Raw genomic sequence first — 27,785 nt, 5'->3', positions numbered from 1 at the left:
TTTATCAGACCATAACACATTTTCCCACATGCTTTTAGGAGACTTCACATGTGTTTTTGCAAAACTTAGCTGGGCTTGGATGTTTTTCTTCGTAATAAAAAGGCTTTTGTCTTGCCACTCTACCCCATAGGCCAGACATATGAAGAATATGGGAGATTTTTGTCACATGTACCACACAGCCAGCACTTGCCAGATATTCCTGCAGCTCCTTTATTGTTGCTGTAGGCCTCTTGGCAGCCTCTCTGACCAGTTTTCTTCATAGTATTTTCATAAATTTTGGAGGGACGTCCTGTTCTTGGTAATGTCACTGTTGTGCCATATTTTCTCCACTTGATGACTGTGTTCCATGGTATATCTAATGCTTGGAAATTCTTTTGTACCCTTCTCCTGACTAATACCTTTTAACAAAGAGATCCCTCTGATGCTTTGGAAGCTCTCTGCAGATGACTTTTGCTGTAGGATGCAACTAAGAAAATGTCATGAAAGACCTACTAGAACAGCTCTACTTTATTTGGGGTTAATCAGAGGCACTTTAAACCGATGGCAGGTGTGTACTGACTTTTATTTAAAGTGGTAGTATACTCTGTATTACCACTTTTACTTACAGGTAAGCCTATAATAAGACTTACCTGTAAGTATAAAGAATATCTCCTAAACCTGTACGGCTTAGGAGATATTCCCCTCGCAATGCGCCGCTGACTGCAGCGGCGCATGCGCAGCAGGGATCTTCGGCTAAAGGCCTGGCAGCAGCCGGACAGAAGTCTCCCGCGCGCATGCCAATCACAGCGCTGGAGCGGCGATACCTGGAAGACACGCCGAGGAAAGATGACATCTCCCTCGGCGTGGACCAGGTAAGTTCCCCTAACCTCGTTCCAAGGTAAGCATTTCATAATGCGCTAGTATGGGGTGCATACTAACTCATTATGGCTTTTGCTTTACTGGTATGAAAAAAAAAACAGCTGCGACTTTACTACCGCTTTAACATGAATTTGAATGGGACTGCCTAATTCTGAACACAGCTACATCCCCAGTTATAAGTGGGTGTCCACACTTATGCAACCACGTTATTTTATTTTTACTTCCCACACAATAGATTTCAGTTTGTTTTTCAATTGCGTTTTACAGTTTATAGGTCACATTAAAGGTGGAAAGGGTTCTGAAATTATTTATCTGTCATTTTTTTCACATCACAGAAACCTGCCATTTTAACAGGGGTGTGTGGACTTTTTATACCCATTGCATAACCAAATTTTTGGTAAAATATAAAAGATGATGGTACGTCGAGTAGATAAGAAACCCAAAATGTCACGCTTTTTTTATTTAGGCCTGCTCCTGGAATGGCAACAATCTACGATAAAAATCTGCATAGGAGACATTTTAAACATGTTTACAGGTTACCAGTTTAGAGTTACAGAGGAGGTCTAGTGCTAGAGTCGCTTAGATCGCTTTTATGAGAAAGAGAAAAATAAAAAATACTGGGCTACTTGTAAATATTTTATTATATCTTTTCATGTGACACACTTTGCTACAATGTTGTGTAGTGAGTGTACAGCTTGTATAACATTGTAAATTTGCTGTCCCCTCAAAATAACTCAACATACAGCCATTCATGTCTAAACCGCTGGCAACAACAGTGAGTACACCCCTAAGTGAAAATCTCTAAAGTGGGCTCAATTAGCCATTTTCCCTCCCTGGTGTCATGTGACTCGTTAGTGTTACAAGGTCTCAGGTGTAAATGGTGAGCAGGTGTGGTAAATTTGGTATTTGGTTATCACTTTCACTCTCTCATACTGGTCACTGGAAGTTCAACATGCCACATCATGGCAAAGAATTCTGAGGATCTGAAAAAAAAGAATTGTTGCTCTACATAAAGATGGTTTAGGCTATAAGAAGATTGCCAAGACCCTGAAACTGAGCTGCAGCACGGTGGCCAAGACAATACAGCGATATAACAGGACAGGTTCCACTCAGAAAAAGAAGTTGAGGTCATGTGCTCAGCGTCATATCCAGAGGTTGTCTTTGGGAAATAGACATAACTGCTGCCAGCATTTCTGAAGAAGTTGAAGGGGTGGGGGGGTCAGCCTGTCAGTGCTCAGACCATACGCCGCATCAAATTGGTCTTGATGGAAGTGGAGTTGAGAGGTATCTTAATATAGCACGGTCTTACCCCGAAGGGTCCTGATGCGCATATGTTACCCCAGAAAGAAGCCTCTTCTAAAGCTGATCCACAAGAAAGCCTGCAAACAGTTTGCTAAAGACAAGCAGACTAAGGGCATGGATTACTGGAACTATGCTGTGTGGTCTGATGAGACCAAGATAAACTTATTTGGTTCAGATGGTGTCAGGCGTGAGTGGCGCCAACCAGGTAAGGAGTACAAAGGTAAGAGTGTCTTGCCTACAATTAAGCATGGTGGTGGGAGTGTCATGGTCTGGGGCTGCATGAGTGCTGCCGGCACTGGGGAGCTACAGTTCATTGAGGGAACCATAAATGCCAACATGTACTGTGACATACTAAAGAGAGCATGATCCCCCTCCCTTTGTAGACTGGGCGCAGGGCAGTATTCCAACATAACGACCCCAAACACACCTCCAAGACAACACTGCCTTACTAAAGAAGCTGTGGGTAAAAGGTGATGGACTGGCCAAGCGTGTCTCCAGACCTAAACCCTATTGAGCATCTGTGGGGCTCCTCAAATGGAAGGTGGAGGTCTCTAACATCCACCAGTTCCATGTTGTCGTCATGGAGGAGTGGAAGAGAACTACAGTGGCAACCTGTGAAGCTCTGGTGAACTCCATGCCCAAGAGGGTTAAGGTATCGCTGTAAAATAATGGTGGCTGCACAAAATATTCACACTTTGGGCCAAATTTGAACACTTTTGTTGCCAGCGGTTTAGACATTATTGGCTGTGTGTTGTTATTTTGAGGGGACAACAAATTTACACTGTTATACAAGCTGTACACTCACTACTATACATTGTAGCAAAGTGTCATTTCTTCAGTGTTGTCACATGAAAAGATAGAAGAAAATAATTACAAGAATATGAGGGGTGTACTCACCTTTGTGCAATGCGGTACATATTACAGTCTTAAGTGGCTATACAGCGATTTCCAGCTTCCAAGGACATCGGTCAAGTATGGCCCAGATGGACCAATGTATAAAATATGCATATCTGGAATTCCTCTTCAACAGTCCTTAGCCTGAAAATAAAAATAATGCAGCCTCCATATCCAAGTACAAATTCTGCAAGAACAGAAGTTATTTTTTATTCTATTGGAAATCCAGCGTCCTTGTAATGTCCCGTGTACAAAACGAAAATGGCAGTGTTATCAGAAAAACTAGAAAAACCTCCACCCTATGCAAGGGAGCCAAGAAAAATAGGTTATAGGTGGGGGGCAGTGTTGCACCTCTATTGATACAATACAGAGAGTGTTTTATTACCCTAGGACAGGAAGTGTGTTACTGGCAGGATCAAGGAGGAGGAATTGCCTTTAAGAACTGGTAAGCTTGCAAGAGCATATACTTTTGTTCTAGTATTTAGATATGCAGTAAATGTCGTAGCAAACCAACATATCTATGGTAGCAAAACCATTGGACAAAGCAGTTAAGTATGTAACTTTACTGTTTCTCTTGTGAACTTTGAGGATGAAGTATTCTATTGATCGAGCAATACATATTAAGTTCACACAAATTGTTATACAATTTAATCACACGATGCATCATTAAGACTTTATGTTACTGTAACGCTTTCATTGTATTTCAATAAAAAAATGTATTGAGTTAAAAAATAAAAAACTGAGGATGAATTGCTTTACAGTGCTTGCGGTTACGGGGGTCACTTGGAGCCTATTTTATAACTTATTTAAAATCTAAATATCTCCCATAGTCTAGCCAATGCTCTACTTTAGGATCAAAGGTTGTTGGAGTATTTAGTAACTTACATTTTTGCCATGGAAACAAATATTCACTGATAATCAACATTTTTTATTCAACGTTTTTGTGTTGACCATATTTAAAAAAAAAAAAAAAAAGAATTTCATTTTTTTACCACAGGTTTAGACTACATCACTAATCCTATAAAGTGGATTGATGGTCTATACTCTTTATAAACATTTCATCTTTGCCTTTTGAGACCAGTAGATTCAATTCTGTTAATTTTCTTCAAAATTCCAAAAGAAGATCTTGTTATATTTTATTAATAAAGTCTATGACTGTAAACAGGTACCACATCGTCACCCGCCAACACCAGTCCAATGACTAAACACATCATTCTAAACTCATCGATCTGTACAGAGATTTATTAATGTACAAACGTGAAACCAATAAAGACATGGTGCGCTTCTGTGCTTTATTCGTACGTCGTATAACTTGGCAGGGTGGGGAGGGGAGAGGGTAGGGAGCAGGCGGGTAGGTCGGCCTAAAGTTTCCATTGGCAGCTTTGTGCGTCATGATCATTACGAGATAAATTCTCCAACCTTTAGCTCCTTTAAAAAGAACAATATATCTACCATACGACTGTTTCCAAGTCTTTGGATGGTCAATTAAAAAAAATAAACTTTACAGAATTCATTTGACGATGCTGTCGCAGTTAAAGATGACCATATGTGGTCTTCAGTTGTGTGGTATAAACGGTTTATACACGTGTCAGATCCCACCAAACCAAAAGGTCTACATTGAGTCAACGTATGTCTCATAAAGCAGGTAAAAGTGTCTCCACACAAATGTAAAATATTTGTATGGTCATTTAAAAAAAAAAAATCCCCTTGGCCAGTTAAAAGGGAAAAAATAAAAAATAATCCACGGGAGTCAGAATTTTTTGTACAGAAGTCTTCTATAATACAGATTTTCCTATAATGAAGTTCATCTTTTTATTAAGACTGGAGAGAATACTTGAGGCAACGTCTGGGTAGCGGGACATCAGAAGACCTTACTGATGGAATTCCAGTGTGTCAGGCATGGGTGGGTTTTTTTTATATAAATTTGAAACATTTTGTTTTGTCATGAGGAAGCCGAGTCTTGAAGAGAACAGAGTCCACCCTGAACTGGGTGTAGAGAAGGGGCATGTATCCATACACTTTGACAAAGAAGTTGATGCACTTGTGTCGCTCGTGGAAGTGCGAGTCGTCGTGGGAGAGCGCCTGGGGACAGCCTGGGCAACGGAAGGTCCAGCGAGATGTAACCTGTGTAGGGGAAAAGACAGAAAAGGCTTATAAACAATGTAAAAGGAGAAGATCGAGTTCAAACCAACGGATTTAGGCTACATGCAAATAGTAGCGCCAGGAATCCGAGATTCCTGCTGCGGCTCTCAGCAGCAAGGTGCAGCCGCCACCCCTGTTCACTACAATGACTTTGCCGTAGCAGCCATTAGCTGAACTAGTTAGGCCAATAACATAAGTAGTTTCGCTAGTTATTGAAGATACAGGAGAACTTGTGGGTAAGACTTTAGTCATCAGTGACTTTACACCCTATACATCTGTGATTCTTTTTGTTTCAAATATTTTATTGTTTTATCAAAAGACAGAAATGTAATTTGATACAATAGATTTGTATTGCATAACAGAAGATAATGATAGCAATAAGATTCATAGATATTATATAATCAATAAACCAAAAATATCACTCAACATATAGATATGCAGCCTGAGAAGGCCAAGGGGAGAGAAAAAATTTAATTAAAGAAATGTTCCAAAATGATAAAAGTATTTGAATATATGTGATCCAAGGCGAATTAATGAGATGTTTTCTGCTCACAAGTTTATATAAAACATCCATCTTGAATGAGCCACAGACTTGCCTTCTGACTTATCAGAACACTTGTGCCTCTGTACGATGGCTACATATACAGGACTGTCTTTATTGCGGGGCAAAGTGGGCACCTGCCCCGGGCCCAGTCACTGTTGGACTCAAAGCAGCTGACCCTCGTCATGGAGAGTCCCGGTCCGGTAGCGACAGGAGCGGGGCCTAGACCTCAGATCCCACGGAGCCAAATCCAGTGCAGACATCGGTGCACCCTCGGGGTGGGGGCAGGATGATATCGCCCTGCTCCGCATATCATCTCAACATGGCAAGCGGGCAGCCCCAGAGACAGAGGCTGCAGGGAAGGAGAGCAGCACACTCAGCTAGAACCAAAAGCTTGGGAGGTAGAAGACCCCCCCTGCTTCCCTTACCCCTGAAGAAGCAAGTAGCAGCAGACGCAGCATCCCCGATGCCTCTCAGAGCCTTAAAAGTCCTACTGCTGGCATCGAAGGTGCTGGGCATCACAAACACACACCTACCTGAAAAATGGCACAGGAGAGCACAGGAGGGACCCCCCTCTCCATCTCTCTCATCCCCTCCCCTCGCATTTAGGCAGGGAAAACTGAGAGGACAATGACTGACAGGTGACAGCAAGTGTCACTGATCCCATCACCCCACCAGCATATTCACTCACCCCCCCCCCCACCCACGATTACACCCTCCCCCCAGCACTGCCACTCATCCCAATCTCCCCTCGGTGAGCGTTAATGATGTGCAGTTAACTTCTAGCAACCAATCAACAGGCAAAAATGATGTGATGTAACCTTTAGCAACTAATCAGTGAGTGGTAACGATATGCTGTAACCTCCGGTCACCAATCGCAATTGCTGCCTGATCTGCTGCAGTAAACAGATTTTGAGTCTAGCTGCTATCTATTGCATGCCGCAGAGCAGTTGAAGAGCAAAATTGTATGTTGGGGGACCAAGAAAATGTCCAATCAATATTATAGACGGCCCTCCCTGCCTACACAAAGATTTCTGAAGGTACTTCTCTCTCATTTGAATATTTCTTCTACAGTGGTGGTAACATGTGCAGCGCAAAATAAACCGCTGCTCTATGGGTTTCTCTTCCTCTTGCTGTCACCCCATGCACAGCTCTTTACTGGGAAAATGAATGTGCTGCCATTTCTCTTCCTCCTGCTGTCACCCCATGCACAGCTCTTTACTGGGAAGATCAGTGTACCGCTGTTTCTCTGCCTCCAGCTGACACACCCTCTGCACAGCTCTTTACTGGGAAGATCAGTGTACCGCTGTTTCTCTGCCTCCAGCTGACACACCCTCTGCACAGGTCTTTACTGGGAAGATCAGTGCACCGCCGTTTCTCTGCCTCCAGCTGACACACCCTCTGCACAGCTCTTTACTGGGAAAATTAATGTGCTACTGTTTCTCTGCCGCCTGCCGACATACCCTCTGCACAGCTCTTTACTGGGAAGATCAGTGTACCGCCGTTTCTCTGCCTCCAGCTGACACACCCTCTGCACAGGTCTTTACTGTGAAAAATCAGTGTGCTGCAGTTTCTCTGCCTCCTGCCGACACATCCCCTGCACAGGTCTTTACGGTGAAAAATCAGTGTGCTGCAGTTTCTCTGCCTCCTGCCGACACATCCCCTGCACAGCTTTTTACTGGGAAAATTAATGTGCTGCTGTTTTTCTGCCTCCTGCCGACACACCCCCTGCACAACTCCTTAAAGGGGTTGAAAAAACAAAAAAAAAATTCCTCTTAAATTAAAGTGACATAGTTACATAGTTACATAGTTACATAGTTAGTCAGGTTGAAAAAAGACACAAGTCCATCCAGTTCAACCACAAAAAATAAAAAAACAAAATAAAAAACACAGTAAAATCCTATACACCCAACTCCATACCCACAGTTGATCCAGAGGAAGGCAAAAAACCCCAGCAGAGCATGATCCAATTTGCTACAGCAGGGGAAAAAATTCCTTCCTGATCAGTAGCTGATAAAGTAAAAAGTAATGTTTTGCATTATAACTAGTTTGATACCTGTTGAAATCGAGCTGTTTTATTCACCTCCAGCACTCCTGAATCATTATTCTCACTGACTTCCTGGTTTGCGGTGCGCATTCATTCTTGCTACATCACGGCCTAATGGGAACTACAGTTCCCATTAGGCTTAGCCTCCATGCCTGTGAGGGATAAGAGAGCATCTTCACGCAGGGCTGTAGTCATAGGAAGGGGGTGAGCACATTCTGCTTTCCACCATGCAAAACGGCTCAGATGCTGGTGGAAAGCAAGAAGGGGAGAGACAGGAAATGGCATTTTCAAACCTGGATTACTGTATTTTGGAGGTCAAAAATAAAAAACGAGGTAAGTGATATTTAAATGCTCTAGCTTACAGCAATCAATTGATCTAATAAAAAACTAACCTTTAGTGTTCCTTTAAAGTGTATTACAGTAGACCGTCTGCTTCATTCGAGCTTCTGCTGACTTGCCCACCAATCATCAGAAGTCTCTACCCCAAACTCCCTGAGCCCCTTATACAGCTCAGAACAGAGGTCATGTGATCACTTATTGCAGAATAGAAAAATAAAAAAGTATACATTGCCTCTATATATTCTCTCCAATGCAAAAATATTATATATTGGAAATCTACTGAATCCATTCTATAATATATGAACTACTGTATCTGAAAACTTCCAGTATCTTAATATAATAATTGTTTCAGCATAAAGTATAATAAATAGGTTTGTGAATACTGTTTATGTTAATGCATTTCGTTCATATTAGCAAAATACCAAGGATAAAATTTAGGGCTGTTACTGATCAAAATTTTTCTGTTCGATTAATCTTTTTTTTTTTTAATCGATTAATCAACTAATTTCGATTAATTATAACGCACATACAGATCCAACTACTTTTAGCTGATCTCCTCCTTGCAGGCTGATTCCCAGTGCAGCTACCAACCACTGGAAAAATGGCTAGCAGGATACAAAAAACACACAAAGGCAGCGCTCCATGGGAATAGCATTAAAACTTTTTTAGTCTTCAAGTAGGTAACCAAATAAATATGGCAATCGATTCTTTACTTCATAATTCTACAAACTACAAGTAGATATAAAAGGTCCAAATTAACCATTAATGCATTATTCATTGTGTTTTAGTTTAATGTAAGTAGAGAAAGTACCCAATTTTGGCTAGGTATTAGCTTTTTGTATAACAGCGCTCAGACAAAATAAGTGAAAAGCAGCACAAGGGCCAGTCGGGTGTTCTGCAGTGTAAGCAGCATTCCCATAGGAGGAGACAGCAGGGAGATGGAGAGATGAGATGATGTTTCTATTTCTTGTTTCACTGTCAAGTCACAGGATGGGGACTAAGTGAAAGAGAAACTGCAGCAGCAGAAAATCATGTCCCACCACCTTCAGGACAGTACTGTGCTGTGTATCAGAGCCGACTTTAGCATGTCAACTTCACCTGCTCCAACTTCCAGCAGTGACTAATCAGCTCAGCCCACCCTGCTTAATTTTCCAGTGATGACTGGAAATTTCCTCTCTCCTAGGAGTGACTCAAAAGCAGGGCTGTGGAGTCGGTAGATAAATGTTCCGGTTCCGACTCCTCAGTTTTATGTACTTCCGACTCCCCGACTCCGACTCCTCTGTATTAATATGCGAATGTATTTTATACATTCCTTGAGTGAAAGAAACGCAACCTACCACAGGACTACTGGCTGGGAAGCCAACAGTCTACTGTATTGCACAGTTTAAGCAAAAGACAAACACAATGAAAACAATCAAGTGACTGGATAGTAGCAGCAGGCATAAACATCAGGAACAGGATCTTTACCAGTTCAAAAATACAAACCACATTATTTGGTTGTTTTAGAACAAAAACAAAGCTTATCTATAATGAACCAAAAACAAAATCTGTAAAACCTAGAAATGGTTTATATTAATCTTGAAATGTAGTTCTAGGCTTAGCAAATGCAAATCAATTCAATGTAGAGTTCTAAGGAAGAGAATTGCCTCTGCCAGATCCTCTTTCATAGAGGCTCTTAAGTCAGACTTTATTATTTTTAGGGCTGAAAATAATCTTTCGACACTGACTTGGGTGGGTGGCATTGCAGTAACTATTCTGGCCACATCACTAACGATCTCTGGATAAACAAGGATGGCTTCTTCAACAGTAAGTTTTGATGAGCGATCATACTTTTCAAGTGCTTTTAGTGCTTTATAAAACTCCTGTTGGAATTTTTTTATTTGGACACTTACTGGTTCTCTAACATGCGTTCCCTGTAAAAGCAGAACACAACACTATGGAAAGTATAAGTATTGCAGCTCCTAATTGTGCGTTGCGTGCCATATAGTGAAGCACATGAAAAGCATGCTTCTTCACGGTCACTTAACGTGTTCGTTTTGCGGTTACGTGAGGCACTGCATGCATTGGTCTTTATTCTTACAGTAGAGAAGTCATTAATTATAACTTTTTGTGAATTGGGACATTTAAACTTGCTTTTTTTTTTTTTTTATTCCAATCGAAATTTAGTAGGAGTCGGTGCATTGTTTGCCGACTCCGACTCCAGGTACCCAAAATTTCCCCCGACTCCGACTCCTCGACTCCGACTCCACAGCCCTGCTCAAAAGCTCAGCTCCCATCTGTCAGCAGTGACTCAGATTCCTCTGCTTTACCCTCCCCAGCACCACTCTACACCAGAGCTCTGGCTCCTCCTAGCATATTCTGCACCAGAGATGCCAGAACACTGTGCCTTCCAGAAGATCATCCCAAAGAGACTTCATCCAATCAGCAGCTCTGTATGGCCTGCTGCCATCTATCACCTCTCACGCAGTGGCTGGAAAACCCAGTGACCTTACACACCACTTGACTACATTTGTCAAGGTAAAGACAAACCTTAGCAGCCAATAAGGAAACAAGATTTGTGGGACTTTAAAGGCGCAAGAAAAAACAAAAATATAAATGTAATAAGTTAAACTTTTGGAATGAATACATAAGATAACATTCAAATATTGGATCATTGAAATATACATACAAAAGGTGCACATCTGATTAGCCTCTACATGTTTCACCATTTGGTGGCTTCTTCAGGAGAACTTTGATATTAGGCACAATATATATGACCACTAAAATGAAAAAATACACATTTGAAAATGAACTGAATGTATTTTGTATTTTCTTTTGTATTTTGCTTCTGCACAATCTGGAAGACTATAAAATTGTTTTGCATTTTGTTTCTTTAATTTCTGAGTTTCATTTTCAAATATGTATTTTTTCATTTTAGTGATCAAATATATATTGCGCCTGATAGTAAAGTTCTCCTGAAGAAGCCACCAAATGGTAAAACATGTAGAGACTAATCAGATATGCACCTTTGTTTGTATAGTTCAATTATCCAATATTTGAATGTTATCTTATGTATTCATTCCAAAAATTAAAGTGGAGTTCCCTTCAAAAAAACAACTATATCCCATCACATGCATAACACTACCAACAAGTTCAATAGCCACATTAAAAAAAAAATCAAGTGTAAATACCGCAAGATCGCTTATTTAACTGAGACTTCCGGGTTTTCCCTCCTGCGGGAGTAGGCGTTCCTACTCCTTTCCACGGCGCTGCGATGTCATCTAGGAGCTCGCCGCATTGTCTCCTGGGAGCATAGTGTCATGCTTCCCAAGAGACAATGCGGAACGCCGTCCTGCGAAATCTCTCGAGATTTCACATAAGAAGTGACGCGTATTGTTGTGAATACCATCACAACGGGGCGTGAACTTTCAATGGCACCGCCCGTTGTGATGGCAACCAGGAAGTTTACGGCGCTTCTTGCCGCAAACACTGCACATGTGCGAGAAAGAGCGGTGAATGCTGGAAGATGAGCATTCACCGCTTCCAGGAAATCATTGCTTGTGGGCTTCACAATGCCCACAAGCAAAATGGAAACTGCCTAGAACGGATTTTGAAAGTTCTTCTTTTTCTTGAAAAAGGACAGGGGATATTTGAAGACACCAAAGCAGTGAGTGTTACTTTGTAATGTAAAAACCCATTAAATGCACAAAAAAAAAAGAAAACACGATTGGCCGCGGAACCGTCGCTTTAACGTATCAAATTTATATTTTTCTATATTTTTGTTTTTTCTTGTGCCTTTAACCGCTTGGAGCCCCGGCCACTGTAAAATGACAGCCACAAGGTGGCTCTACAATGCCGGGAGGACGTCTATCGACATCCTCGGCTCCTCCGGCCACCGGGGGGCATGCGGGCGTGCCCGCTGCGTCACTGAGGTGCCTATGCGCGTGCCTGGCGGCCGAGATGTCCGCCAGGCACCCGCGATCTGCCGTTACCCAGACAAGGACGTGGATCTCTGTGTAAACACAGAGATCCACGTCCTGTCAGGGAGAGGAGACTGATGCTGTGTCCCTTATGAATAGTCACCTCCCCAAGTCAGTCCCCTCCCCCCACAGTAAGAATCATTATTAGGGAACATATTTAACCCCCTTCCTCGCCCCCTAGTGTTAACCCCTTTCCCTGCCAGTCATTTATACAGTAATCAGTGCATATTTATAGCACTAATCACTGTATAAATGTGAATGGTCCCAAAAATGTGTCAAAAGTATCCGATGTGTCAGCCATAATGTAGCAGTCCCAATATATTAAAAAAAAAAACGCAAATCGCAGCCATTACTAGTAAAAAAAAAAAAATGAAAAAAAAAATCATAATTCTGTCCCCTATTTTGTAGACGCTATAACTTTTGCGCAAACCAATCACTATACGCTTATTGCGATTTTTAATATGTAGAAGATACGTATCGGCCTAAACTGAAAAAAAAAATTTGTGATATTATAGCAAAAAGTAAAACATTTTGTTTTTTTCAAAACTGTCGCTATTTTTTGTTTATAGCGCAAAAAAATAAAAACCGCAGAGATGATCAAATACCACCAAAACAAAGCTCTAATTGTGGGAAAAAAGGTCAATTTTGTTTGGAAGCCACGTCGCAGAACCGCGCAATTGTCAGTTAAAGCGACGCAGTGCCGATAGCTGAAAAATTGCCTGGGCAGGAAGGGGGTATATGTGCCCAGTAAGCAAGTGGTTAAAGTCCCACAAATCTTGTTTCCATATTATGCATATATCAAGGGATGTGGCACTATTTAATGATTCTTCAGTAGCCTAGCCCAAAAAATTCTCTTCTTCTTGGCAGCTAATTTTCTCTTCCCGTCTATGAGCAAGAAGCAAAGGAAAGTGCTGCAGCAACGTTGTAATGCACTGCGATAAAATATGAGAACAGACCCTCTACAAACCAAGGCTTCTTGCATTGTCCAACACTAACCAATGCAGTCCAACAGAGCTGGCATAAACCAGGCCTTAGTAAAGTGGAAAAGCAAAAGTTTATATTAAAAAGCCTGGCATTGGGGATGGTAGTTCACTTCCTCATTAGGTAAAGTAATGATGCAGCAGTCTGTGGCCCCTGTGCATATTATATTGCTGCTCTCATGGCTCATGGTTTTAAATGATGGGGAGTGTGTGAGGATAAATATCCAAGGAAGAAACAACGTCTGCCCATTATTCCCAGCCCATATCTGGACAGGGGCCCGGCATCCACTCCTTAAGTCGATTACAAAAGTACAGAAGGACTTCAGGGACCTCTAAAGAGGCCAAGCACAGTTCACTTCCTAGAAATAGCTGACTTATAAGCGTGCAAGCAGGAGCGATGGCGGACTCACCTTGATGGGAGGTTTACGGGTGATGTGGGAGACCAGGAAGTTCATGGCGATATCCTCGCAGTTAATATACTCATCCACCATGTCCCGGATCGCCTGCGGCATCACGTAGGAGTATAAATAGGCATAATACTGGGGAGAGAAAACACAACACCATATAAATGTACGCTTTACTAGGATTTCTATTCAGCTGTGCTACACAGAATAGAACGGGTGCTCTTTGATGTAAGCAGATTCCTATTCACCTCTGATATCATCTACCAATCTACAGTGCATGGAAGATGAGTGAATACTGTATTTATTGGCGTATAACACTCACTTTTTTACCCTGAAAATAGAGGGTAAACTGTGCCTGCGTGTTATACGCAGGGGCCGTGGAAGTTTTTTTCCTGAAACGTCCCTTTTAAAGTTAGGGTGCGTGTTATATGCCTGTGCGTGTTATATGCCGATAAATACGGTACTTGTTAATTGCCATCATGATCCTGAACAAAGTCACGTGATCTCTTGTCAACTACCATCATGGACCTACACAAAGTCACGTGATCTCCTGCTAATCATCATCATTTTTCACAAGCCTACGGATAGACACTTGGCCTTCCAAGCCCTTAGCAGGACGCTGCCTTAATCCCAGGCTGCGGTCCATTGTCAGGGAGTAGGGATAGGCTTTTTGTGCCCTACAACCCACCCCCCCCTCCCCTCCCTTCTTTTTATGTTTATGTTTATTTCTTGTCTGTTCCCCTCTTTTACTTAGATGTCCTAGTTTCTTCTTTTTGCTCCTGGGTACTGGATACCCCCAGCTTGTTGGTAAGCGCTTAGACGCGAGTTTCACAACTCGCATTCGGCGCTCTATAAGCATTTATTCCAATCCAATCCAATCATGAGCCTAAACAGATTCACATGATCTTTTGTTAGCCTATCACTCACTTGATCTCTTGCCAATTGGTATCATGAGCCTAAAGAAAGGGTGGGAGGGGGGAGGCAAAGAAAGGGCGGGAGGGGGGGAGGCAAAGAAAGGGCGGGAGGGGGGGAGGCAAAGAAAGGGGGGGTGCCAGAACGGAGGGGGGGGGACGCCAGAACGGAGGGGGGGGGACGCCAGAACGGAGGGCGAGGGGGGGACGCCAGAACGGAGGGCGAGGGGGGGACGCCAGAACGGAGGGCGGGGGGGGGGGACGCCAGAACGGAGGGCGGGGGGGGGGGGGGACGCCAGAACGGAGGGGGGGAACGCCAGAACGGAGGGGGGGAACGCCAGAACGGAGGGGGGGGGGGGAACGCCAGAACGGAGGGGGGGGGGGGAACGCCAGAACGGAGGGGGGGACGCCAGAACGGAGGGGGGGGAACGCCAGAACGGAGGGGGGGGGACGCCAGAACGGAGGGGGGGGGGACGCCAGAACGGAGGGGGGGGGGGGACGCCAGAACGGAGGGGGGGGCCAGAACGGAGGGGGGGGACGCCAGAACGGAGGGGGGACGGGGACGCCAGAACGGAGGGGGGACGGGGACGCCAGAACGGAGGGGGGGGGGGACGCCAGAACGGGGGGGGGGGGGGACGCCAGAACGGGGGGGGGGGGGGAACGCCAGAACGGAGGGGGGGGGGGGGGCAGTCAGCAGTGATCAGTGTGTGGGGGAGTTACAAGCACCTATAACCCTGTATAGATTTCACTAAAAGCAGCTGAAAGCCGCAGGGGGTGGAGGGGGTGGGGGAACGGCTTTTTGAAACTATACAGCGGTGATTGGTGCTTGTAACTGCCCCACACACCGATCACCGCTGACTGTCCAGGTATCGGGAGAAGCATCGGAGCATTTGCCCGAGTACAAGTACTCGGGGCAAATGCTCTGATGCTTCTCCCGATACCTGGACAGTCAGTGGTAATCAGTGTGTGGGGGGAGTTACAAGCGCCTATCACCCTGTATAGATTTCACTAAAGCAGCTGGAAGCCGCAGGGGGGGGGGCGGCTTTATTGAAACTATACAGAGGCGATTGGTGCTTGTAACTGCCCCACGCACCGATCACCGCTTACTGTCCAAGTAAATCCACCCTTAGAAATGCAATGCTGCCCTTTTCAGCGACATAAAAATCTGTCCCTCTGTCGTGACTTAACTTCTAATAGCTGTGATTCTAGTGACAGGAGATCCCTGGGGGTGAGGGGGATAAAATCAATTGTTTTTAACGAGCGCAAGCTGCAGTTTTCCTTATACAGAGAGAGGAGGATACAGAGCTATGCATAGTTTTTACCTTGTGGAAGAAGGCAGCTCCTGTCAGCACCATGGACAGCTCACAGGAATAGTTGGAGTTGTAGAGCCAGGACTGGTGAGGGATGTCCCAGGCATGATAACGTCCAGGAAAGCCAACAATGCGGTCCCGGGCTTCCCTCCACACACTGCAATACAAAAAAAGGAGGAAAAGACTGTAATGTACATCTTCAATCACTGTAGAGAACACCCCGCTGCTAAAACACAACAATCTGTCTACATCAGCCTCTCTCAACCTTTCCAACACCGAGGAACCCTTGACATCACTCTCTGGTCTCAGGGAACCCCTACTAAAAATTCCTATATCTACAACTCATGATAGTGTGATGGTCAGTGGGAAGAATGCTCCTTACACTTGGGGTCATTGGGAGGGATTATCCCCTCACAGGTAGCTAAAAAGATCAATGGTCTCAGTAGGAACTTATCTGAGAGGCAGAAATTGCTCATTGCTCAAGGAACCCCTAAGCAACCTCTGGGGCAACCCTAGGGATCCATGGAACCCTGGTCTACACAGTATAAAGTCATGAAAAGGGTAGTAACCAACCAGATTTCGGTTTACTCAAATTTTAAAACAAATGATTGGTTAACTACAGTATACATACATGTTCTGGTAGAATCTGGCTGTGGTACCAAATACAACAGCAGTCTTTCCCGGTTCAGTCTGTTTGGCTGCTTGATTGGCCAGGCCTTGATGTCCCTTCTGCACATGCACAAGGAAGTCACATCATCATGTCTAGGGCCGTCTGTAACGCGAAGCAAAAGGGACAGCTGCCCAGGGCCCAATCGTTGTGGAACCCAGAGAAGTTGCCCCTTGAGCCCCACGCTGCCCGTCAATAGCATACTTACCAACAGCCCTGGGACAGTCTCACTAATTGGTCCATTGTCCTGGGATGTCTGTGTGCTGATTTTCAGCGCGTCTCTACTGGTTCCCCTGGTGACCAGACACATACCACAGCATTAGGATCAGGTAAGATCTTTAGGTAGACCGCATGCGGGTCTGCAGGCCATCTCAAATCCCTGTAAGGAGCCGGGGCGTGCAGAAAATCAGGCCCTGGTCCCGCCCCTGCCCCAGAAGCACAGCTTCTTTTTTTTTTTATGCGTGCTGCTTGGCAGTCCGACTGCGGAAAGAAGATCTTTGCACAGTAAGTCCCAAAGTAATTGTAGGCAGTATAAGTAGCAACACCCCACTGACATGACCTGAATGGTGGGAAAAAATGGTGCTGGGGGTGCAAGTGGTATACCGCATAATTTTTGGGTTCGGGCGTCCCTTCCCACATATGCTGTGGTCAGGGAAGGAGGATATAAAGTGCCGAGGAAGGATATGAAGTGCGATTTTTTTTTTCCGGGGTATAGAAGGACACAGTAGGAGAACACACAATTTAAGTAGAAGGAATGGAGTGTGTAGGGCAGAGCAGATATACTCCACCGTAGCCAGGAGTGGTGTGGAGGGAGGGGGGGGGGGGGTGAATTACTAATTTTATTTTTCAGTTTTTGCTTTGTCTTTTTAAATTTTTATCTTATTTGTATTTATTTTTTTTCTTTCTTAGGGGTGGTAGAATAATTGATAAGCTTTTGATAAAATAATTATGTCTAGTTTTTTTTTCTGCAATGTCCATTTATGTTCTTTATGTAAATGATGGAACATAAGAATGTACAATGTTGTATGGAATGTTGAAGTTAATAATAATTAAAAAAAAATTGATTATAAAAAAAAAAAAATGAAGTGCAATATGCATTCTATTAGCTTTAGCATCAATAGAGAGCAGATTAAGATATATCAGGGGCCCAAAAGACCTCTGATCTCTCAATAAAGAGAATCTTTCATTACAAAATTGTATCACATATGGGATTTTTTGTCCCCCATGTAATATATTTTAGTGAAAAGGGGACAGGGCGCATTACGTGGCTCTTTTCACATGTAATCATCCGTCCAATCAATGCTGATCACGTGTAAACAAGGAAATTATGGTTAATCTGTAATCAGCGATGCCAGTCAGTGCCCAGCAGCGACGCCCATCCGCACTGCTCATCGGAGCCCAATCCGCACTGCTTATCGGAGCCCAATCCGCGCTGCTCATCAGCGCCTAATTAAGGATGCGCTTAGCCGCGTTCGCAACCCGCATGGGCAGAGCCACCGGGAAGTCGGCACTGCACATCGCTAATAACAGGCAGTGAGACATTTCGTGATCTCTGCAGCCGCGGATCTGGAAAATGTCTCACTGCCTGTGATTCGCGCTGTGCATGGCTGACTTCCTAGCGGGCTCTGCCCGTGTGGGTTGCGAGCGCGCCTGAGCTCATCCTTACTCCTCATCAGTGCCGTCTCAACAGTACAGCCTCATCAGCGCACATCAGTAAAGGAAAAAAATTACTTACAAAATCTTTAGAACACACATGCAAAAAAAAAAAAAAAACTGCGGTGATTAAATACCACCAAAAGAAAAGCTCTGTCAAAAAAATGATAACAATTTCATCTGGGTACAGTGTTGCATGACCGTGCAATTGTCAAAGTGTGACACTGCTGAAAGCTGAAAATTGGCCTGGGCAGGAAGGGGAAGGAAGTGCCCCGTATTGAAGCGGAGTTCCACCCAAAAGTGGAACTTCTGCTCATTGTACTACTCCCCTCCAGTGCCACATTTGGCACCTTTTCAGGGGGAGGGGGGACAGCCTACCCATCTTTCACAGGTATGCTTTTCCCACTTCGCCTCAGTCGCGGGCATTAGCCTCACAGCTGGGGCTCCCTCCTCGTGCATGCACTGTCGGGTTCCCTTACTCACAATGGAGGGAGCAGGCACCCGACAGCTGATGGAAACATCAGCTGCGGTGCCGACATTGCTGGACTCCAGGTCAGGTAAGTGTCCTATTATTAAAAGTCAGTAGCTGCTGGCTTTTAATTTTTGCAGCGGTGGGCGGACCTCCGCTTTAAGTAAAAAAATAAAAATGGATATTAAAATGTGAGAAAAGAAGTGAGAAGTCAGGGGAAAAAATAGATTTTTAATACAGCTTACCTGTAAAATCTTTTTCTTGGAGTACATCACGGGACACAGAGCGGCATTCATTACTATATGGGTTATATGGAGTACCTTCAGGTGTAGACACTGGCAATCTCAAACAGGAAATGCCCCTCCCTATATAACCCCCTCCCATAGGAGGAGTACCTCAGTTTTGTAGCAAGCAGTATGCCTCCCAAAATGGTCCTCAAAAAAGAGGGGTGGGAGCTCTGTGTCCCGTGATGTACTCCAAGAAAAAGATTTTACAGGTAAGCTGTATTAAAAATCTCTTTTTCTTTATCGTACATCACGGGACACAGAGCGGCATTCATTACTATATGGGATGTCCCAAAGCAATGCTTACAATGAGGGGAGGGAGAACATCTCCAAGACAAAAGGATTTAATTTAGAGATATACTCAAATCATAATAAATCCAACTTAGTTGAGAAAAATAAAATTTTTAAATTTAACTCGAACAAGAGGAGCCCCCGGAATCCGAGGGTCTCAAACTGCAGCCTGCAGCACTGCCTGCCCGAAGGCAGTATCAGTATTCCTTCTTACGTCCAACTTGTAGAATTTTGTAAACGTGTGGACAGAAGACCAGGTTGCCGCCTTGCAAACTTGAGCCATAGAGATCTGGTGGTGTGCTGCCCAGGAGGCGCCCATGGCTCTAGTAGAATGAGCCTTTAATGATACTGGAGGAGGCAACCCTTTCAAGCCGTAGGCCTGAGTGATTAATTGCTTAATCCACCTAGAAATGGTGGACTTTGCAGCTGCCTGCCCCTTCTTGGGCCCATCCGGTAGAATGAACAGCACATCTGTCTTCCGGATCTTCTTTGTAGCTTTAAGATAGGCCTTCATGGCCCTGACAATATCCAAGGTATGCAGCAACCCTTCCTTTCTGGAAGTAGGTTTAGGGAAGAAGGATGGTAATACCAAATCCTGGTTCAAATGAAAACTGGATATGACCTTCGGAAGGAAGGAAGGATGAGGGCGGAGAACGACCCTGTCCTTATGAAAAACAAGATATGGTTCCTTACAGGATAAGGCTGCCAGCTCCGAAACTCTTCTTGCGGAAACTATGGCAACCAAAAATACTAACTTCCTTGTCAGTAGAACCAAAGGAATATCAGCCAACGGCTCAAACGGTTGTTTCTGTAAACTTGACAGAACAAGATTTAAATCCCACGGACAAAGCGGGGATTTAACTGGAGGTCTAATACGTAAGACCCCTTGAAGGAAGGTCTTAACCAGCGTGTGGGTGGCCAGCGGCCGCTGAAACCACACTGACAGAGCAGAAATCTGTCCTTTGATTGTGCTTAATGCCAATCCTTTATCCACTCCTAGCTGGAGAAAACTTAATACTCTATCGATGGTAAATTTGCGAGAAAGCCATCGCTTGGACTCACACCAGCCTACATAGGCCTTCCAGACCCTGTAATAAATCACCCTAGAGACCGGTTTCCTGGCTCTGATTAGGGTAGAGATTACTTTCTGAGACAGACCTCTACCCCTGAGAATCAGGGATTCAGCTTCCAGGCCGTCAAATTTAGATGCCGTAAGGCAGGGTGGAGGATCGGACCTTGCGATAGCAGGTCTGGCCGTAGAGGAAGAGTCCACGGGTCTCCCACTACCATCCTTAAGATTAGTGAGTACCATGCTCTTCTGGGCCATGCTGGAGCTACCAGGATGACTGGTATGTGCTCCACCCGGATCCTGCGCAGCAGGCGGGGTAGTAACTGGAGCAGGGGAAACGCATAAAGAAGTTTGAACTGATGCCAAGGGCAAACCAACGCATCGGTTCCGCAGGCCATCGGATCCCTTGAGCGGGACATGAACCTGTCTAGTTTCTTGTTGAGTCTCGATGCCATGATATCCACGTCCGGCACTCCCCATCTTTGGCAGAGTGCTTGAAAGACTTGTGGATGCAGAGACCATTCCCCCGGCCATAGAGTCTGGCGGCTTAAGAAGTCCGCCTGAAAGTTGTCCACTCCTGGAATGAATATTGCCGATATGCAGGGCACATGAGCCTCTGCCCATAGAAGAATCAAGCTCACCTCTCTCTGAGCGGCTTGACTCCTGGTTCCCCCTTGGTGATTTATGTATGCCACGGCCGTGGCATTGTCTGATTGAATTCTCACCGGGAACCCCTGCAATTTTGACGTCCAAGCCCTGAGGGCTAGTCGAGCAGCTCTGAGCTCCAAGATGTTGATGGGCAACTGCTTCTCTGGCTTTGCCCAAGTACCTTGGCGAGTGCAACCATCCAAAATTGCTCCCCAGCCCGTCAGGCTGGCGTCTGTGGTCACTATCTTCCAAGCCACTGGGCTGAAAGACTTCCCCTTCAGTAGATTCTGAGGGTCTAACCACCAACACAGACTTTGTCGGACTCTTGATGAGAGCGGCAACGGGATATCCAAGGCCTGTGGCCTTCTGCTCCATGCTGACAGGATGGCTGCCTGTAGGATGCGAGTGTGGCTCTGGGCGTATGGTACCGCCTCGAATGTGGCCACCATCTTGCCTAGTAACCTCATACATAGGCGAATAGTCGGTTCTTTCTTGCTTAGAACCAGTAGGATTAATTCCTTGATGGCTTTTACCTTCCTCAGAGGTAGGAACACTCCTTGTTGTTCTGTGTCTAATCTCATGCCGAGATATTCCAACTGCTTTGTGGGCTGGAAAGCTGACTTTTCTCGATTTAGGACCCAGCCGAACCTCTCGAGGTATTGGACCGTGAGGGCCACTGCTCGCTCCAAGCCGGGAGACGAGTGATCTATGACTAGGAGGTCGTCCAGGTATGCTAGGATCGTGACCCCTTGGATCCTTAGTTTGGCTAGGATTGGAGCTAGGACCTTCGTGAACACCCGGGGGGCCGTAGCCAACCCGAAGGGAAGCGCCACGAATTGGAAGTGACGCGAAGCCACCATGAAGCGTAGATATCTTTGATGTGGCTGATAAATTGGAACATGAAGGTAGGCATCCTTTATGTCTATGGACGCCATGAAGTCGTCCTTCTGGAGTGTGGCAGCTGCTGACCGCACGGATTCCATCCGAAATGAGCGGATCTTTAGATATGCATTTACCATCTTTAGGTCCAAAATTGGCCTGACATCTCCATTGGATTTTGGGATGATGAATAGGTTGGAGTAGAAACCCAGCCCCTGTTCCAGGACTGGTACCTCTACTATTACTTCCTGGGAAAGTAGATGATCTAATGCCGATCTTAATGCGGCTCCCTTTTCCGGATCGTTTGGAATCCTCGACTTCTGGAAATGAGGAGGAGGAAACCTTAGGAAATCTAATTTGTAGCCTGTGGCCACGGAAGACCGTACCCACTCGTCGGGAATGCTGGCTTCCCAAATCTCTGAAAAGAGTCGCAGCCTCCCCCCACCTTCGTGGGTGGGGGCGCCCCTTCATAAGGTTGGCTTGGGGGCTGGTTTTGCTGGTTTGCGAAACCACTGCCTTTTGCCTCTAACAGCCTGTCCTTGTGATCTGCTGTTGAAGCCGAAGTTTGCTTTTGCAGGAGGCCGTCGATACTGCTTGGCATTAGAGGGCCCCTGCCCAGGGGAATACTGTCGTTTAAACGCAGGTCCCTGAACCTTCTTCTTAGTTGGCAAGAGAGTACTCTTGCCGTTTGAAATGGTCTGAATGTATTTATCTAGGTCTTCTCCGAAGAGTCGTCCTCCATGGAAGGGGAACCCTACCAGGAGCTTCTTGCATGGGGGCTCAGCCTCCCAGCTTTTTAACCATAAGAGTCTTCTCATATGGATAAGGGATAACGATAAACGTGACGCTTGCTGGATAGAATCCTTGATTGCGTCTACCGTAAAACATATGGCCTTAGGGACATCCGAAAATTTTTCTGCCTGCTGGGCCGGAATAAGTTTAAGCATCTGCTTAAATTGATCCGATAATGCTTGAGCGACCCCAATCGCAGCCACAGCTGGCTGTACTACTGCCCCTGCAGTAGTGAAGGAGTTCTTAAGTAGTGCTTCCAAGCGCTTATCAACTGGATCCTTGAACACCTGTATGTTTTCTACAGGGCATGTTAACGATCTGTTAACACATGAGATGGCTGCGTCCACTGCAGGAGTAGCCCATCTTTTGGAAAATTTTTCTTCCATAGGATATAGGACAGAGAACCTTTTAGGTAGTAAGAAGATCTTATCTGGCTTGTTCCAATCTTGGAACAAAATTCCCTCTAATAGAGGATGGATCGGAAACACAGCATTGCTTTGAGGCGCCCTCAGTGAGCCCAAAGCTGAAACCGTCGATACCTGGAGATCTGGTACTGGCAAGTTGAATGCCCTATGGACCAAGTCCGACAATCCTTGAATCCACCAGCTCTCCCTCAGGGAGACTGCCCCAGACTCCTCTGTATCCGGGTCTTCGATCCCTGAACCTACTTGGTCCTTGTCCAAGAGGTCGTCCAATTCCCCTGAGGAAAGGACCTCCTCTTCTGAGGGTCCGCGTTTGGGCGACGGAGATCTATTCCGCTTACTGCCCCGCATAGCTGCGGCTATCATTTTTCCCATGCTTTTCTGCATCTCTTTTAAAGAGGTGAGTAATACCTCCTCCGTGACCATCTTAGGGTTGGACTGACCCGCGTCAGCTCCAGCCCCAGATCCCGATGGCCCCAAGGCTCCCTGTAGGGAAAACAGCGGCATAGCTTTGTCTGAGACCTCAGACTCTCTGGGGGAATCCCCACCTCTTGTACCCTCTGACCCGGATGCCATGGTACAATACCGAGGTACACCTGCTACCTATTGGTATTTGGAACTATAAAAGTTAATTGTCCAAACACCTGTTTGGGGGATAAAAAAATGCTTCCTCTCCCCTAGATGACTTTTTTTTTTTTTTTTTTTCGTTTTTGTTTCAAATCCAGGAAAGAAAAAACATTCTGTCCCCCTGAGTAGTATTGCAAAGAAAAACTATGAGATGGAAAAGAAACAGCCTATTTCTAGGCTTGAAAAAACAGTCCTCTGAAGACTGCAATATCCTTTCTGGCCACTGTGTGTCCTCGGCGCCCCGTGCTGCCGCTCTGGTCTTTCTCCTCAGTTCCAAAGTATTGAATGGAACAAACAAGGAAGGGCCGCCCCTTCCTTTAAGCCACTGACCCGCCCTTCCCCCCCAGCAATCTCAAACAGGAAATGCCCCTCCCGACAGGGGGAGGGGGGGGGATTTTGGGAGGAAGGGACCTCTCTGTTCCAGCAAACTGCAGCCTGCAGCCTGGAACCATGAGGAGGTCAGCGTTTTGCCTGCTTGCAGGCTCTGAGGAGGAAGACTGAATGGAGCATCGCCTGGAGGCCTGCAGGTAAGCAAAGCTCTCTGACACACACATATATTTTTATATAACACAGGCCCCACTCAATGCTTTTCCAACACTACAAGGGAGGTCACATCTTATGGGGAATAATACATAGAGAGCCATCCTATCTTTATGATATGTGACTAGTTTGCCAGATGCAGTGCATAACTTTAGGCATGTCCCCTGTGACCCCCCAGAAAAAAACCTGCTAAGAACCAAGTTCCGCAAGTTTTCCCCTCACTTACCTGTTCCATGCCGCAGGACTTTGCCAAGCAAGAGGCCCAATCTTCCCCCATCTCCGTGGGGATGTCTAGACCTTCAGGCCCTGGGTTCCTATGAAGGATCCACTGTCCTGGGCCCATATAGCACCCTGGCAACAGAAAACTTTAGGTACCCAAAGGTTTCTAAGTTCTGGGCCCAGGGTCCAGCTCTCTAAAAAGAAAAGCATTATGGGCTATACCCCAAGGGTTTGGGGTCCGGTTACTGACCACTTTAGCGCTGAGGCTTTTTTGGACAGAACCGGTAGCTCACCTAATCCCAAGGATGCGGAGGCAAGCTAAACCATGACTAACACCTAAGACACTGGCGTAAAAAAACTGAGGTACTCCTCCTATGGGAGGGGGTTATATAGGGAGGGGCATTTCCTGTTTGAGATTGCCAGTGTCTACACCTGAAGGTACTCCATATAACCCATATAGTAATGAATGCCGCTCTGTGTCCCGTGATGTACGATAAAGAAATGAACGCTACCTTAGGGTGAAGGTTTTCTTTAATGCCCAGGAGGCAACAAGGCTTCTCTATTATGTGACTGCTAGGACTGTGGCTGTCACATGATCGGGTAAGCGCTCTCTCAGCGAACAACCTCAGGCGGCTGTCTATCCATAGGTGCATTATGTGGAAAGCAAAAGGTAACAAAAATAAAAAATGATAAAAAAAAAAAAGATGAAAGACTACAGTTCTCCATTATTTACATGGACTTGTGCCGATGACAAACTATATAAATATGTTAATAAATGACAAAACCTCCAACATCGACGCTAGTTAACCCTCACACCCCCAGCTGACGCGCCATTTGCAACTAATGGACGCCGGATGGAATGGGCAGTGAATGTATTCAAATGCCGCAGGATGTAGGAGAGCCGGGGCTGTAGCAGAAAAGCTCATTATTAAATTGCACGGCCTTCCTTCCATTTAGAATATCATTACCCAGTTATTTTATGGAGATGAGGTATCATGAATGTTCTAGTAGGTCATTAGCAAGCAGGGCATAATTAAACGAGGCTTTGGCGGTACACAAGGGAGTCTAAACACAAGGCGCGTCGCACTTTACCTCCAACAATTAGCGCTTCATAATATCAGCGCACAGCCCCGGAGGCTATTTCTGGGCAGACAATAAGCACTTAACGGATCGTCTATCATCACTCCAATCCTCCACCAGGCTGAAGACGCAGAGAGAGAGAGCCGACGCCGTAAAGAGAACCATTTAATAAGGGGTGAAATCATTTCCTCCTCCCTTCTTCACGGCCTGTGCTCTGCTGCTGTTCTGTATCGCATGCTTTTCATTGTGAAATGCCATCGCGTTGCACTGACGTAATCGCTGTCGGAAACTTCCCCGCGTGTCGAATCTGGTGCGATTCAGTATTTTCCCACGAAGTAGAAACAAGATTTTTCCATTGAATACATTTTAATGGAAATCTTTTGAATTTCAAGTATAGAAACGAACAATGAGGAAGACGCAGGCAATTTATGTACATACATGGCTTAGTTTATAAGGGTGGGGGGGTGGGCTGCAATGGATCTAGTATTAACCAATTGGCCTCCGGAAAATTTACCCTCCTTCACAACCAGGCCGTTTTCTTAGATACGGCACTGTGCTACTTTGATTGGCAATTGTGCGACGGTATGTGTGTCCCCGTCCGTCCCCCCCCCCACAAATAGAACTTTCTCCTCTCACCTCTGCGTTTTTTTTTGTGTGCTATAAACAGAAAAACAAAAACGACAATTGAGGGGAAAAAAAATATTTTTTTTTTACTTTCCGCTATAAAATAAATGAAAAAAATAATAAATAAATACAAAAAAAAAAAAGTCTTCATAAATTTAGGCCAACATGTATTCTACATATTTTCGGTTAAAAAATAAAATAAAAATACAAATAAAAAAAGATCCCAATAAGTGTATATTGATTGGTTTGCACAAAAGTTATAGCGTTTACAAACGATGGGATATTTTTTATTTATTTACTAGTAAATGGCAATGATCAGCGACTTATAGGACTGCTATATTATGGTGGACAGTCTGACACTAACTGACACTTTGTGGGGACCAGCGACACCAATACAGTAATTCGTGCTAAAAATATGCACTGTCACTGTACTAATGACACTGGCTGGGAAGTGGTTAACCTCAGGGGCGATCAAAGAGTTAACTGTGCGCCTAGCCAGTGTTTTACTACAGTGTGGGAGGTGCTTTCACTAGGGAAAAGACATGGATCCATATCTCTGCTTTGCAGAGACACAGGCTCCATGCCTTTCGTCCTGTCAGAACAGCAATCTGCTTTGTTTACATAGGCTGACTGTCGTTCTGTCCCTCTGCTCGATGATTGGCAGGTGCCGGTGGACATCGAGTCCATAGTGCCCAGCGCTGGCCTCCCGCTGTGTGAGATCACAGTGGGAGAGAGCCGACGTATGCGTGTGCGCAAATATCTATATAGATATATCCCCCCTCTCTCTAGCCCTCCCCCCCTTTCCCTCTCTCTAGCCCTCCCCCCCTTTCCCTCTCTCTAGCCCTCCCCCCCTTTCCCTCTCTCTAGCCCTCCCCCCCTTTCCCTCTCTCTAGCCCTCCCCCTTTCCCTCTCTCTAGGCCTCCCCCCGTTTCCCTCTCTCTAGCCCTCCCCCTCTTTCCCTCTCTCTAGCCCTCCCCCTTTCCCTCTCTCTAGGCCTCCCCCGTTTCCCTCTCTCTAGCCCTCCCCCTCTTTCCCTCTCTCTAGGCCTCCCCCCGTTTCCCTCTCTCTAGCTCTCCCCCTCTTTCTCTCTCTCTAGCCCTCCCCCTCTTTCTCTCTCTCTAGCCCGCCCTCCCCCTCTTTCTCTCTCTCTAGCCCGCCCTCCCCCTCTTTCCCTCTCTCTAGCCCGCCCTCCCCCTCTTTCCCTCTCTCTAGCCCGCCCTCCCCCCGTTTCCCTCTCTCTAGCCCTCCCCCTCTTTCCCTCTCTCTAGCCCTCCCCCTCTTTCCCTCTCTCTAGCCTCTCCCCCTCTTTCCCTCTCTCTAGCCCTCCCCCTCTCTCTAGCCCGCCCTCCCCCTCTGGCTCTCTCTAGCCCGCCCTCCCCCTCTGGCTCTCTCTAGCCCGCCCTCCCCCTCTGGCTCTCTCTAGCCCGCCCTCCCCCTCTGGCTCTCTCTAGCCCGCCCTCCCCCTCTGGCTCTCTCTAGCCCGCCCTCCCCCTCTGGCTCTCTCTAGCCCGCCCTCCCCCTCTGGCTCTCTCTAGCCCGCCCTCCCCCTCTGGCTCTCTCTAGCCCGCCCTCCCCCTCTGGCTCTCTCTAGCCCGCCCTCCCCCTCTGGCTCTCTCTAGCCCGCCCTCCCCCTCTGGCTCTCTCTAGCCCGCCCTCCCCCTCTGGCTCTCTCTAGCCCGCCCTCCCCCTCTGGCTCTCTCTCTCTCTAGATATACATCTCCACCCCTCCATACACACATCGATATATAGAGAGGTTTTCAGGGTAGATCAGAGCATTTTTGCTTGGTCAGCCCCAGCACAGAGTATCGCTCTGATCTGTACCAGAAGCCCTGGG

The 27,785-nt window shown here is 45.8% G+C and overlaps 1 protein-coding gene across 1 annotated transcript in view; it reads right to left on the bottom strand.

The window, feature by feature from the left end:
- Positions 1 to 3,727: 3,727 nt before the first annotated feature.
- Positions 3,728 to 27,785, bottom strand: part of EXTL3 (exostosin like glycosyltransferase 3) — a 166,219-nt gene continuing 142,161 nt past the window's right edge. The window contains exons 4-6 of the mRNA XM_040348131.1: positions 15,700 to 15,844; positions 13,473 to 13,601; positions 3,728 to 5,178 (exon numbers count right to left, since the gene is read on the bottom strand). Of these exons, the coding sequence (XP_040204065.1) occupies positions 4,969 to 5,178; positions 13,473 to 13,601; positions 15,700 to 15,844 (484 nt within the window). The 3' untranslated portion in view covers positions 3,728 to 4,968. The remainder of the gene's footprint in view (positions 5,179 to 13,472; positions 13,602 to 15,699; positions 15,845 to 27,785) is intronic.

The sequence above is a fragment of the Rana temporaria genome, chromosome 4 (genome assembly GCF_905171775.1).
Source record: "Rana temporaria chromosome 4, aRanTem1.1, whole genome shotgun sequence".
Lineage (NCBI taxonomy): Eukaryota > Metazoa > Chordata > Amphibia > Anura > Ranidae > Rana > Rana temporaria.
The sequence above is the reverse complement of the archived record's forward strand: the minus strand, read 5'-3'. Positions and strand labels throughout refer to the sequence as shown.